This window comes from Marmota flaviventris, chromosome 9, assembly GCF_047511675.1.
Source record: "Marmota flaviventris isolate mMarFla1 chromosome 9, mMarFla1.hap1, whole genome shotgun sequence".
Lineage (NCBI taxonomy): Eukaryota > Metazoa > Chordata > Mammalia > Rodentia > Sciuridae > Marmota > Marmota flaviventris.
Window position 1 is genome coordinate 3,788,737 of NC_092506.1, and position 14,701 is coordinate 3,803,437.

The following is a 14,701-nucleotide window of genomic DNA, read 5'->3' on the forward strand; positions in this document are numbered from 1 at the left end:
AGTTAATTCAAGATAATAAGCCATCACATATAGGACAGAGCAGAACATAAGGCTGATCTCCCTTATGAACCCTAGTCCCAGTTAGATGGAACAGACAACTACAAGATCACAGACACTAAAGTCAATGGTGAGACTGACCTGCTGGATGTTTAAGACCCAAACTTGGGAACCAAAGGCAAGGAAATAAAAGGCCAAGGAAAAAGTATCCAATATTTTGGCCCTTGCCCTCTGAGGTGAGCCAGGACCCAGGGAAAGATGGCACTCCTCTAAAGGGAGAATGCTATGACTCTGGTGAGTCACCTGACCTCTAGATCAAGAGGACCCTAAAGAATGGAGAGCCAACCAGTGGCTTCTGCAAAGAGGAGGGTCACTGGAGGGGGAAATGTCCCTGATTTCCAAGGGAAGCCATGTGTGGTCAGCAAGACCCTGATCCATCCTGGCAGATGGTATAATTGGTAGAGGAAAGGGTTAAGGAGCCTAGAGGCTTCTCACACGGTCCCAAGAGTCCTCCTATGGAATCTCAGTTGAGCCTAAGAGTAGACAAGGACAGGGTCAGTGTTGACCAACTTGGTCTTGATCACTTGGGTATAACCAAAGCACATCCATCCATGGGCATTTAAAAGGAAAGACAATGGTTCTTTTAATATAACTGGAGATGTACATTTGTGTCAGTCCTCCCAAAAGTAAGTAAAACCTGGAAGTTTAAAGGAAGGGTTTTTAAATATGGGTGCTTAACAAATACCACAAAAAGCTCTGTCAGAGTCATAGTCTGTTCTGAGTCAACTGGAGACCTATCTGTGTGTCCCCCACCCCCCCGTATGGTTATTAGGAGCTGCTGCTTAGACTCCCCTTCTGGAGTCTGCAATTTATCACTGCCAGCCTGGAGACTTTGTTTGAATCAAAACCTGAAAGAGAAGCTTCAACTAGGCTGGAAAGGACCTTGGCAAGTACTCCTGATCAAAGATGGCTACCCAAACTGCTAGAAGGGGAGAGCTCATTACCATGGACGATTTCCACCTAAAAGTCTAGGATGGATGGCAACACCAAAGTATACAATGAAAATGAAATCAAGAGGTATAAAAAGGGCTGGGGATGTGGCTCAAGCGGTAGGGCGCTTGCCTGGCATGCGTGCGGCCCAGGGTTCGATCCTCAGCACCACATACAAACAAGGATGCTGTGTCTGCCGAAAACTAAAAAATAAATGTTGAAATTCTCTCTCTCTCTCTCTCTCTCTCTCTCTCTCTCTCTCTCTCTATCTTTAAAAAAAAAAAAAAAAAAAAAGAGGTATAAAAAGAGAAGGGGCTGGGTGCAGTTGGCACACATCTGTGATCCCGGCACTTCAGGAGGCTGAGGCAGGAGGATCACAAGTTCAAAGCCAGCCTCAGCATCTTAGGTCTGAAACAACTTAATAAGCCCATCTCTAAATAAAAAGGGCTGCAGGGCACATCGTGGTGCACACCTGTAATCCCAGGGGCTCAGGAGACTGAGGTAGGAGATTGTGAGTTCAAAGCCAGCCTGAATAACGGCAAGGTGCTTAGCAACTCGGCAAGACCCTGTCTCTAAATAAAATACAAAATAGGGCTGGGGTTGTGGCTCAGTGGTCAAGCACCCCTGAGTTCAATCCCTGGTACCCAAAAAGGGGGAGGAGGCTGGGGATGTGGCTCAGTAGTTAAGCACCTCTGGGTTCAATCCCTGGTATAAAAGAAAAAAGAGAGACAGAGATGGGGGAGAGGAGGAAAGAGGTGGAGGGGTGAGGGGATCTGTGAGAAACAGAAAGTCCAGTGATCCATTTTCAGAATATAGTATTCAGCCTTAATTTAATCCAATAGCCATTTTAATTACAGCCCTTCCCTTTGCCTGCCACAATTTTAAAATTAGCCAGTCACACATAGACTACAACCTGAACTCCTCCAACCAGGATGAAGGGCAGCGATGCACTAGGTTAGAGATATAAGCAGGTGGCATGCCACCCTGGTGCACCTGCTAGCCCTCTGGCAGGAGTCAAGATTCACCTTGCCTACCCACTTTTGAGCAAGAGCTTGATTTCTTGCGGCACCTTGATATTCCTAACTGTAAGCACACACTGGTGCAGATCAAGGCTGTCCTGAATCTAAGTGCTCAGACACACCTCCTGGGAATCACAGAATAAACTGAGACAACAGTGAGAACTTTGGGGAAACTTATATGATTTCCCGCATGTGGAACATGAGGGTGGGGTGAGGGCAGAGGGGGGATGGACAAGTGGCACCACCACAGACTTGCCGTTTTTATTACAGTAAGTAGGAAGATGTGAAATGAAACTCATGAGCAGAATCTAGGGGGCAAATTTTCCTAGCCTAGTTCCAGAGGCAAAAGACCTAGTATTTATTTTAAGCTTCACATAGCCAAAGCGAGACTACCTAGGTGATGCAGAACCGTTCTCCCATAGTTCAGGGTAGAATGTTCAGATCTGACTGTGTGCTCAAGGGGGTTCTACAAGTTTCCACTTACAGGGGCCAGCGTCTAAGCATTCCTGCAGTGCTGCTAGCAGAATGCTGTTTCACCTGCAGTGACGTCCACGGTGTGACAGTCCTCCCAGTTCTGAGTAACAGGAGGACAGCAAGCAGATTCCACAACGGGAAACTCTAGGGGCTAAAGGCCACCTGGCCTCCGGCCAAGGATCCACAGGCCTCATCACCATCCTGGGGCCTTGGCCCTGAGCACCAGGCCACTGTGGGTTCCTCGGGACGCTGAGGAGCGGCCACATGATGTTTCCCAAAGAACCTGTCAACTTTCACCCTGTCCCAAGGTTGGAGCGACCACCCCACTTTCAGTTCCTTCCACTTATACCTGCCCTGGGGACAGTCACTTGACAGCTCAGCTGGGCTGTCTGCAGTTCAAGCTCCTGGCACATGCACGTCGCACTGTCTGTCTCACTGCTCGAGGGGTTTGGTTCTGCGTTTCCCTCATCAGCGCATGGCAACACTGTGTCAAGGCAGCCAGCGCACCCACCTGACTCTGGTTCTGAACGCGGTCAGCACACACACACCTGCTCCAATCAGAGAAGAGCCAGAGCTGCAAACACACTGCTCCTCCTTGCCCTTGCTCTAGGGCACCCCGATAACTACTGTGCCTCTGTGCAAAGCCATTCCAACTATTTCTTCTTTTCTGAATCAAGACTTAATTTACTGGGTGGGCACAGTGGCACACACCTATAACCCCAGCAACTCAGAAAGCTGAGGCAGGAGGATTTCGAGTTGAAGGTCAGCCTCAGCAACTTAGCAAGGCCCTAAGCAACTCAGCAAGACCCTGTCTCTAAATAAAAATAAAAAGGGCTGAGAATGTGGCTCAGTTAAAGTGTCCCTAGGTTCATTCCCCAATAGAAAAAAAGAAAAAGCACCTAGAAAGAGAAAACATGGTCAGGAGTGGTGTCAGGAGCGCCTATAATCCTGGGAGGAGGATCACAAATTCCAGGTCAGCCCCAGCAACTTGGTGAGAACTGCCTCAAAGAGAAATGGCTGAGGACTTAGCTCAATGGTAAAGCACTCTGGGTTCAATCCCTAATACTAGAAAAATAACATTCAGGTGCTTGATTTTTTTTTTTTTTTGGTTGTTTGTTTGCAGTATACCTGGTAACTGAACCCAGGACCTCATGCATGCTAAAGCAAATGCTCTACCACTGAGCTATCCAGACCTTCAAAACTGAAGTTTAGAATAAAACTAAATAATTAAATCACAAAATCTAGAGCATAAAAACAAAAGGAGGAGAAATAGCAGTGTAGCAAGGGCACTCCAGACTGCCCACAACAGTCACAGGGCAATACCACATTGCAGCTCCTGCAGGACTTGGTGGCAGAGTTTAGAGCCCTGGGTGTGTGCACATCATCCCTCAAACTGACAAAAGCCACTTGAGGTATTGCCGTAGTCTGGCTGGGCACAAATCACGAGCCACTCAAGCAGGAACAAACTTTATTTCTGAACTCCCCCGAACGCCACCCATGCGGCCTTCCTAGGCACACCACACACACCAACCGGAACTCCCTCCAGGAACTCCCTCCATCAGGCTGCGCATGCACTCACTCTCGGAACCCCTCAGAGAACTCAACAGGAACTCCAAAGTAGCGGGCGGCGGACAGCAGGGGTCTATATACAATTGAATCAATCCAGCATCATCTTAATGGCTCGCCTCTCAAGCATTACTTCTGGCAAAATGCCAGGGGGCATTCCGACTCGGGCTGTGGCCCCCAACAAGGTATGAGCACCGATTAATCCTGCCTTACAGATGAGAAAACGGAAGTACAATGCGGCTGAGAAACTTCCAGAGCCACAGAGCTGACCCGGGCAGAGCCAGGATTCAGACTCTTAAGTGTGCAGGGCAGAGCCAACCCTTCCTCTGCCCCTCTCTAGTCCACCTTCCCAAGTGGACTGGGTATTGACAGGTGCGTTCTTTCAAAGTTTTATAAATGCTCTCAGTCCTTCAAAAAGCCTTACCCAGGCTTTAGGCTGATCTCTTGAAAAGATACACACACACACACACACACACACACACACACACACCTAGAGGTATCTGATAAAGCTAAAGCACAAACACTGTCAACCCTGGAAACTGACTGTGAGATGGAGAATGATAAAAAGCTTACTTTTTCTGAAGTTTGCGATTTTTTTCAGCCTGTCCTCCCAATTTGCTAAGTCCCAGTGCATCTTGAGATGAGTTTTCTGTCTCTGAAACACCAGCTGCAAGGAAGCAGAGAAGTCCTGCATTGAGAGCGAGTCCATTTGGCAAAGCTGCGTGTTCCCAACAAGAGGCTGAGTCTTGCAAGTACCATGTGGAGAGTTCCGAAGGCGCTCTCAGCATACCCCAACAGCGCATACAACTCCAGGCGGTAAGCTGGTCTCTGTGAGCATGTGGCCTAGAGCGACCACTGCCCCCTGGAGAACCTTCTGCTGGGACAGGTGTGGGGCTCCTGGTCACCCAGCAGGCGCAGTGAGCTCACCGACCTTCCCACCCGTGGCTGTGCGGAAGGCTGCTGCAAACACCAACCTTGTCCTGAAGGTTCCTTGCCAGTCTGTCCAGGTCGGCCCTTTTCTTTCTTGCCAAACAAGCGGCCAATAGATGACTTGATGCCCTTCTTCTTTGGGGCTTTGTGAAGTGAGTCCTGGCTACTGTTGCTACTGCTGGGATTGCTCACAGGGCCATCCTGGGAGCCGGTGGAGCTTCAAGGAAAGACAAGGCTCTTTATCAGGGACCTGCAGGACCCAGCACTCCACACACACACTGCACTTGCGGTATTTCTTCCTCACACTCCCAGAAACCTTTCCAGCCCTCTCCCACTCAGCTGCCAAACGCAGTCATGTAGGCTCCCCTCGGTGCTCTGTGAGACCCGTTTCTCCAAAGCCATGAGGCACTGTGATGTGGCACTTGGCCTCCTGCACAGAGGCTCCTTCCAGCCACTGAGGACACTTCCAGGCCGGCGGGAAAGGGGGCGCAGCAGCAGGAAGAGTACACCCTTGTGAGTCCCCACCTTCCCAGCAGCTCCACAGGCTCCCTGGGGACCACTCCCCCTAGCCAGAAAGCAGGAGCAGTGCAAGCTACCTGTGGGGCTGTGGTCCGGGCTCACATGGGCGCCCCCAGCACACACTGCCTGGCGCAGGGCAGAGGCTCCATAAATGGTAGTGTGAGGAATGCCTGAGCCACCAGCTTACTGACCTCCTGACGGAAAGCACTGAGTCAAGGGTAAGGATGATGTGGCATCCGACCTGGGTGCAGAGGGCACCATCCAGAACCCACCATCTTCCTAGCACACTCCATCAGGACAGAAGCCTACTAGAATCTGAGAAATGAAGTTTCCTAAAAGTGCTGATCTTAGGGGACTCTGTCCAAACACATGGCTTCTTCTGCTAGGTGGGCCTATGGCTTTTAGGTAATAATCACTTGTAGGTAAAGCTTTTAGGTAATAATTGTCAACTAGAATCCATTGGTAATTCTCTAAATTCACACTTTTTTTTTCAAGAAAAGATTAATTAACCCATTAAGGTCCCAAATTTTCAATTCTGTGACTTTATCAATGAAATTGACACAGGTGCATTTAAAACAGCTTGGAGATCATAAACAGAGCTTCTATATCATGATTGTTATAGTGTATTCTTATAACAATCATATATGCCATGTGCTGTATTTACTTTTCAGTGGGCCTATTTTCTTATACTTGGGATTGAACCCAGGGTGTCCTATCATTGAGCTACATGCCCAGCCCTCTTTACTCTTTTGTTTGTTTTTGAGACAGGGCTGGCTTTGAACTTGCCATCCTCCTGCCTGGGCCTCACAAGCAGCTGAGGTCGTGGGCTGTGCCCCCACACCTGGATACACTAAGGTTTCTTGAGGCATCCGCATCAGGGATGACGAGCAAAGCAGGTGGGCAGAGGCTCTGGGGACCAGGCAGTGCACCCTGCTTAGGTGTGGCTGCGGACCTCAGTGCTTACTTTTTTTTTTTTTGGTTCCAGGGATTGAACCCAGGAGTGCTTAACCCCTGGGCCATATCCCAGGCCTTTTTGTATTTTATTTAGAGACAGAGTCTTGCTGAGTTGCTTAAGGCCTCTCTAAATTAGCAAGTTATGGCTTTGAACTTGCAATCCTCCTGCCTCCGCCTCTTGAGCCACGGGATTACAGGCATGTGCCACTGTGCCCAGCTCTCTGCTTACTTTCGTATGTCCCTGATGTCCTCCTGGCTAGCTGCATGCAAGGCCCCTCGGTGCAGCCTGTCCAGCCGCAGTGATCGCGGGGAAGAGGGTGGGGAGGTTTCACATTTGATAGTGGCCTTGTCATCTCGTACCTCTTCCCTGGAAGCTGGTAACTAAGGGGGTAAAATAAGAGCAAGATTAGTAAACAGTAGTTTGTTTAAAAAAAAAAAGAAAATCACAGAGCCCTTAGCCTTACATTATAATCCTAAACCTACTTGAAAACCCGTCAGCTATACTTTCTACCCAGTAGAGAAGGCTTTGTTCAGGCCAGGAGAAGCGGGACCACGGAGCACCCACAGCACAGAGCCACTGACTCAGAGCCTGCCTCCAGGACAGTGAGCCTGGGGATCCAGGCAGACACAGGGCTGCCACGACCTCCTCCCTCAGCCCCAGGCTCTGCCCTCCCCAAAGCCCGAGGCACATCCAGGACAATCACCGAAGAGCAGCCAGGACCTGGTCACTGTCTGCAAACCACACCCTCATCCACTGAAGAGGATAACATCACCCTCAGTGAGGAAGAACACAGAACTCGAGGGAGGGGAAAGACGTTTGTGTCAAGTGTCAGTACCTTTTTGTTTATGAGGGAAACAAAGGCAACAAACAGCCTGGAACCAACCCAGACAATGTGTGGCATGGGTTTCTCAGGGTCTAGACTGGACACTGGAACCAGAAGCACCGAAAAGCAATTTAAACCGCTTGCTCCTTGTGGCTTAGGTAAACTACTCCTGGGTACGTCATGAGAGGGTCTCTCTAACAACAGGGTTCCCTGCCGTGGACCACTGCGTGTGCATATGCACCAAAAGAGACCAGAGAGCGGTGACCATAGCGACAGGTGAAGCCCTTTGAGGTCCAGGCAGTCCTGTTTTGCGGTTTGCATTTTCTGGGCCTGAAGTAGGACTAGACTCCGTGGAACATACAAGGCAGGGACTGTTCACACAACAGGACTTGAACAGCGAGCTTCTTTCATAATGGGACTAGGTAAAGTGCACCGATCCCAGTACAGCTCCAGAGTGGCTCCAATAAACCAAGTGGATCAGGGCAACATGGAGCTGAGTTCATGTAAGACATGCTCTTTACCAGAAACTTGGTAAACTCTGCATCTTTTCCTAATCATATTAATCATAAGACAGAAAAAGCCAGAATGGGCTCAGGTGTAGCTCAGTGGCAGAGCACAGGCTAAGCACAGCCTGCCCAAAGCTCTGGGTTCAATTTCTAGCACCCTTTCCCTGCTGCCAAGAAAAGACATGATGGCCTCTCAAGGTCCCTCAGCAAGGCCTGCCCCACTGCAGAGCTGCTAACAGTAGCACCCTATGGAACACTTGTGGCTCACAACCAGGCTGCACTCTGCCCTCTGCACTGCTCAGCAGGGCATGGTGCCAGCACCCACCAGTTCACCTCAGCCTCTTCTACAAGCGCCAGGAAAGTGGGAGTCACCTCAGTCTGACTAGTGACACTGCAGCAGAGCAGCGCCTGGCCTCTCCCAGCTCTCTGTACACACACCTGGGCTGAGCTGACAGCCACCCACTCAGAACCCCTCTGAGCTCCCGGTTGCACACTAAAGTGCCCTGGGTGCTGCTTCCTCACCAAGCAGCTCCTGCTGCCAAAACCCAAACCCAAGTGCAAATCAGCTGAATTGGGGGTGTGCTCCAACGTGGTGGCTAGTAGGAGCGCCTCCTCTCACCATGGGGCTGCAGACACCCTCTGGCACTACTCTGTCACCTTCCCACAGTTTTCACAGCTGGACCTGGGGACCAACAGGGTCCCTGCCTCTCAGGGATGTACATGAGGGTTAGTAAGACAGTGTGGAGGCCAATTTGACTGCTGCCTCGCAACGCTGTCAGTGAACCGTTCTCCCCAAACTACTTGCTACGGCTCTGCTCCCATCGGGCCGTGTATTTAAATCTCAACTGCTATGTCTATTAGAGCAAAGCATGCAACAATTAGACCCAAAACACTAGGAAAACAGCAAACCCTTCTACTTTCCCAGGGTCCCACAGACTATGTCCAATAGAACAGTCCCATGTGAAGTGCTGGGTTGGCTTAAACATGTCTATTAAAACATAAATTATTCGGGGGGGCTGGGATTGTGGCTCAGTAGTAGAGCACTTGCCTAGCATGTGTGAGGCACTGGGTTAATTCTCAGCACAACATACAAACATATAAATAAACAAAGGTCCATTGATAATTTAAAAAATATTTAAAAAGTTATTCATTATCACACAATGGCAGAGCGTCACACTCATGTAAAATGTGATATTCTTCATGGCACGTTAGGTTACAAGTGATTTACCTTTCTACGGTGCTTCCGTAAGTCGCTAGGCTGACGGATGCGTGCAAAGAAATGGAGAGAAGCCAGATTTACTGCACAGTCCAAAGACTCCAGGTTTAGCACAGAGTAAGACAGAATAATAGCAAAGGCATCCATGAGAGAATTCAGAGAAAAACAGCTGAGATAGAACATTTTCCACCATGAATTTAAACAAAAACCAGTTGAGAGTCATCAGAGAAACATGATAAATTACTATCCAGGTAAAATTCTATTTGAACATGTGCAATTTATTAAAACCTGGCATTCTGTATAATGAGGGCCCTGATAATCACCTATTCTAAGCCAAATCTCTCCACCACTTGGTTTTTTTTAGTAAGAAACGTCGTAATTAAAAGTGTTATTCTAATTGACAAGAAGTCACTGCAAGACCTATTATAAAATCAAACAAACCTAATCATCTACTGGACATTAATGTAAAATCGTTACCTAAAATTTGATTTACAACTTCTCAGAAATAAATCTACCCTGGGGGGCTGGGGCTGTGGCTCAGTGGTAAAGCACCTGCCTCACACGTGTGAGGTCCTGGGTACAATCCTTAGCACCACATAAAAATAAATAAATAAAATAAAGGTATTGTATCCATCTACAACTAAAAAAATATTTAAAATATAAATAAATCTATTATTTAAAGCAAGGTATTCTGTGCAAATATATAAGAGCAAAAGTTAGCATGGAATTGTGTAGAATCTTCATATCTGATGACTCATGGAAGATATTTTAATTTTAAAACATCTAATACAGGCAGTGGGATGCGTTCAGTGAGTTGATGAGATTTCCTATCTTGAGCACAACCACCACAGCCAGAAAGTGTACCTGTAAAATTTCTACTCACTCTACACTTAGATTGCTTCTTAATACAGGAAACACTTCACTGATGAATCATGCAGCTCCTAAGCAGTTTGAGTAAGAATCACGTGCACTATGCCTGCACCTACTTAAAAATACCCATTTTTTAAAAAACAAGAGAAAGCCCAACTATGCACTAGCCACCCTCGTCCAGCACAGATGCACTTTCGAGGGCATAGGGATGGGCCAGCAGGAGAGCTACATGGACCAACCCACTACAGACCACTACCAACCCACTACCAACCCAGCTACATGGACCAACCCACTACAGATGCGACAGTGCAAGATGACGAAGGAAATCAAAACCAACAGGGAGGCAGAGAGACTGCCAGCCAGCACTCTGGATTACAGAACTAGGAGGCAGGCCACAAGCCGCCTGGGAAAGCTGAGAAGAACCACGGATGAGGCTGTCAGGGAGTTTAAAATGTCCCTAACTAGTCAGGGCTGCAGAGTGTGCAAGCTGTGTCAAACACCACCAGTCAGGCTGCCACTTAGCCCACCACTGGCTAACCACTTGCTGGCTCCCAGGGCAACTGAAATGGAAAGGCCGGCAACAGGAAAACTGTGCAAGTGCCACAAAGAAGCAAGGCCTCAGGCAACCCAGGTGACAGGAGAGCCACTAACGCTCTTCAGGTCTATGAGTGTTGCCAACAGCACAAGGTCCCTGCACCTCCAGGACAGAAGGGAGCCAGCTGTTGACAGAAGGTGCCCACCTACATCTTGGAAAGCAGAAGGCAGTCACAACCTCGTGCTATGCATGGTGGCTCCATGCTGGGCTCTTGCGCTCCTCTTTCTTGTTAACTGTCTGACCTCCAGAGCTGGACAAGTGCCTTTTTGTCCGCCTTGTACAAAGCCCATGCCCAGTGTCACACCAACACACGATGGCTGGCTAACTGGCCACCCAATATTAAAGTCACTCGGTAAAGCTGAATGACTGAGTACTAGGTTAGTTTGAAAAATCCTGAACCACTTAGGGTGACAATCATACCCGACCTCCTTTGCCGTACAAGAGGCAAATGCACAGCCAGCAACAGCCACACAGGTGCGCTAGGGCGGGCAGCCCGGAAGGCCCCACTCACCAGCGTCATGACGCCCAGCCTGTCCACCTCCCGAGCGGGGCTGTGAGGGACCCTTCTTGGGGTGGAGCGCCCACTGCCTGGGGGGGAGGAGCCAGCGAGGGAGGAAGCAGGGTAGGGGGGAATGGAGCTCATTGATCTAAAACGACCAAGGTTGTCCAAGCTTCCACTGCCGACTCGACTCTCGATCTCCTCTGCCCGCTGCTCTGTGTTTTCCTTTTCTTCCTGTATCAACCTAAAACAAAAACAAAAGTGGTCACCTCCCTCTATTAGCAAACAGTCAGATGAAAACTCTGCTCATGGGCTGGGGATGTGGCTCAAGTGGTAGCGCGCTTGCCTGGCATGTGTGCGGCCCGGGTTCGATCCTCAGCACCACATACAAACAAAGATGTTGTGTCTGCCAATAACTAAAAAATAAATATTAAAAAAAATTCTCCCTCTCTCTCTCTCTTTAAAAAAAAAAAGAAAACTCTGCTCATACGCTGATGACTGCAAGCCACCACCAGTCGGAAGGGGCTCCAGCAGAATCCTCTACTTTTTTATCTTTTTTAACATACTGGATTTAGAGCAAGGAAAGGTAAATCTCCACTGAGTCTTGTTAGATTGGTTCTAGTGGCACCACGGGTCATTTGACTTATCCACTCCACAATTCTGGAGGAGGCTGGCTGGTGACGTTTTCTGTGGCGGTCCCTAATTGAGACAGTTGGACTCCACAGCTCTTACCTCCCTGTCCCCAGAGGGAAGCTGTCCATTTATCCACACGCACCCTCACTGAAGTCAGGAAGTCTGATCAAAAGAACTGGTGCCCAAGGCAATGAGAGTCCCCAACATTTAACCCACCAGACTAAACAAGAACAGGCTGGGCTTTTCAAGTCTGAATTTGAACATGACCACTGCCTAATGGACCTCTCTATCAGCCTTGTGTGGGTTCCTGGATCTGTGTCATTGTCTCAGGCTACACTAATGTGGAAGTGAAGATTAACGTTCTTCTCTTCTACAGCACTGTGCATGAGGGAGTAGCAATTTTAGTACCAGACTATGCTAACACAGAAACCTTACAGTAACCCTTCCAGAGTCAAGTTCTCTTAGGTATCCTAAGAAAAGTCACTATCAACAGAAGGAAATCTACAAGTCAGTGGAGAGACCTTAGCATTTACACCAGGGCGACCTGTAGTGAGAGAACAGTCACTTTTACCCAGCAGCACGCTGTGAAGAATTAAAGGTAAGGGCCACTCTCCTTTCACACTTCCTGCCAGGTCGAGGCCACTCTCCTTTCTCGCTTCCTGCCAGGGTGGCGCTCTTCTTCCTGAGCCCTTTGGTCTTGAACACGACACCTGCAGGCTGGTCTGTGTCCGGACCACAGGCAGCCCAGTGTCCAGGCAGTAGGACAGCCACCACCCAAGAGGATACCACCCCTCCCCAACAGGGCCACATGCTGCTCTCCATCTCAATCCAGGCCAGGCTGTGGGCCCTGACACTGCTGAGCCCCGGAGAGGGCCCTGTGAGCATCATCATCAGGGACAGTTCCTGGACTCCACTCCAGCCGCTGGGTTGTAAACTTCCTGCTGCCACCACTAACTTGATGTGTGATGAGACACTAATGGTGTACCTCAGGGTGCCACTGAACCTCGACCTCATGTGCTGTGCAACTCAACACAGGGAAAGGCAAGGAGTGGGAATGCACAACCTCAAGCCCTCCACTGCCTGCTGGCGACAGGATGGGCACCCGCACCTGCTCAGCACTGAGGTATCCCGAGTTCAGGGACATGAAGGCTGGAGAGGCTTCTCACGACCAGCCTCACCCTCTGCCTTTGCTCCTGCCCAGTGCCCCTGTTGCCTGGCGTGAGGCAACAGAAGGCACCAGCTGGTCCTGTCCACTGAAGGCTCCAGTCCCTCCCTCCCCGGGGCACACCCAGCCCCTGCACAACTGCAGATCTATACCTCAGGTACACTCCTGCACAGCAGGGGAGCAGACCGGTTCAGGACCCCCACCAAGGGGCACTGAGCACCCTGCACCCCGGCTCTCTCCAGGTGCTTCATGGGTATCTGGGGAAGAGATTTAATACGTTCACCTCCCACAGCAAGCAAGCCAGGCTACAACTTAAATTCTTAAAGCGGAATACCTACAAGATGCCAGTCCCAACTTCCCTGGCTTTTCTGAGCTGACGAGCTCCCTCACACACCTGATCTCCTTGTTGATGGCGTCCAGCTGCTCCTGAAGCATCATGGCCAGCGTCTGGGCATCAGCCTGCCCGCTGGGTGATAACAGGTCGACTGAGCTGAGCAGAGTGTCCCTGTCATCTTCCCCATCAGACACATCAAGGTCACTCTCAAATGCTTGTGCCACATTTGCCAAGACGCTGGCTTGCTGGGCACGCTCCCAATCCTGCTCATTGAGAGTCTGTACCTGTAAGCAAGAAAAGTGAAGCTCAGCAGACCGAGGGCAACCACACTCATCAAGGAACTTGAAAGACACTCAACAGAAATGTAAAAACCTATGGAGGACGAAAACTGTTTGGAACAATAAGTCATGCCCATGGCACAGAAACGGGGAGCAAGAGGACACCCTGTTCCCTAGACTGCCTGGTGCTACTAAGGTCCAGGTGTGTGTGTGTGGTGGGGGGTGTTTCTATGACGACCCACAAGTGGCAGATGCTGGAGTCAGACACTGAAAGTTAAGAGCACAGTGGTATCAATGACCCAAACGGCTTATGGGAAGAAAATGATCTAAAGGCTCAGCAGCTGGGTACAGTCAGCAGCCTTCACACTTCACAAGTGGCATCAATGACAGAGTGGATCTGAGTTCCCAGGGATCCTCCTCTTTCTGAAGGGGGTGCTAAGGAGCACTGGGAAAGCACAAGGAGGGAAGAACCCCGGGGGAAAGGAGCAAGCCCTGCAGGTGCCATTTCCCAGCACCCAGGCTATGGTGAGGCAGAGGGTGGGGTTTTCTCCGGAAAACCTAGAAAAGGCTCTTGCGGCCAGAACATAGGATAAGCATGTGCACGGGGCATGTCATGCCCCTCTGTGTGATGACGTCATCCCCATACACACACTCCAGCCCCGGACACAAAGCCCAGACCCCTCCCTTGCCACCCTCCTCTGAAGTATTGTCCCCACCCAGACACATGTGCCGTCACTGCGCCCTCCCTCTGGATCACCCCATCAGCATCAGGAAGTTCTCTCTCACTCCCATCTGAAAACGCCAAACAGAAGCCATGAGACCTTTATCCCCAAGTCCTGGTGGCCCCAGTCCACTGTGCCCCACTGAAGTGAAGCTTCCCCAGCTAGCCTCTTCTACTGCCCCACCCCTCCCACCCTGGAGCCTGCAAGGTGGTGAGGGGCACCCCCACCTGTTGAGCCACTCTGTCCCATGAAGCTCCTGCTCAACCTGTCGTTCTGGAGCACGCCATGGTCCATCCCTGATAGTGACGCAACCTGAGAGCCTCCTCGTCTCATGCCTTCTCTCTACCAGCTGTTTGCTCATGATACCTAAGGTCTTTTTTTTTTGCTAAATATTTTTAGTTGTAGGTGGACAGAATACCCTTATTTGTTTTTATATATGGTGCTCAGGATACCAGGGCCTCATACATGCTAGGCAGGAGCTCTACCCCTGAGCCCCAGCTCCAGCCCCTAACTTTTTCTCTCTACTTCTAGACTGTTCTCTTGGGCTCCAGGCTGTACGCAATGGCCTGCCCCACACTTCCTCCTGGACGCAGGACAGGTCTGTCAGCCT

The 14,701-nt window shown here is 49.9% G+C and overlaps 1 protein-coding gene across 4 annotated transcripts in view; it reads right to left on the reverse strand.

Annotated features, from left to right (window-relative positions):
* The window catches only part of Ppfia1 (PTPRF interacting protein alpha 1), an 89,315-nt gene that overhangs the window by 23,227 nt on the left and 51,387 nt on the right, over positions 1–14,701 (reverse strand). For all 4 annotated transcript variants that reach the window (XM_071615970.1, XM_027944216.3, XM_071615969.1 and 1 more), the window contains exons 15-19: positions 13,152–13,375; positions 10,972–11,203; positions 6,679–6,830; positions 5,021–5,193; positions 4,620–4,713 (exon numbers count right to left, since the gene is read on the reverse strand). In XM_071615970.1, coding sequence (XP_071472071.1) covers positions 4,620–4,713; positions 5,021–5,193; positions 6,679–6,830; positions 10,972–11,203; positions 13,152–13,375 — 875 coding nt within the window. The remainder of the gene's footprint in view (positions 1–4,619; positions 4,714–5,020; positions 5,194–6,678; positions 6,831–10,971; positions 11,204–13,151; positions 13,376–14,701) is intronic.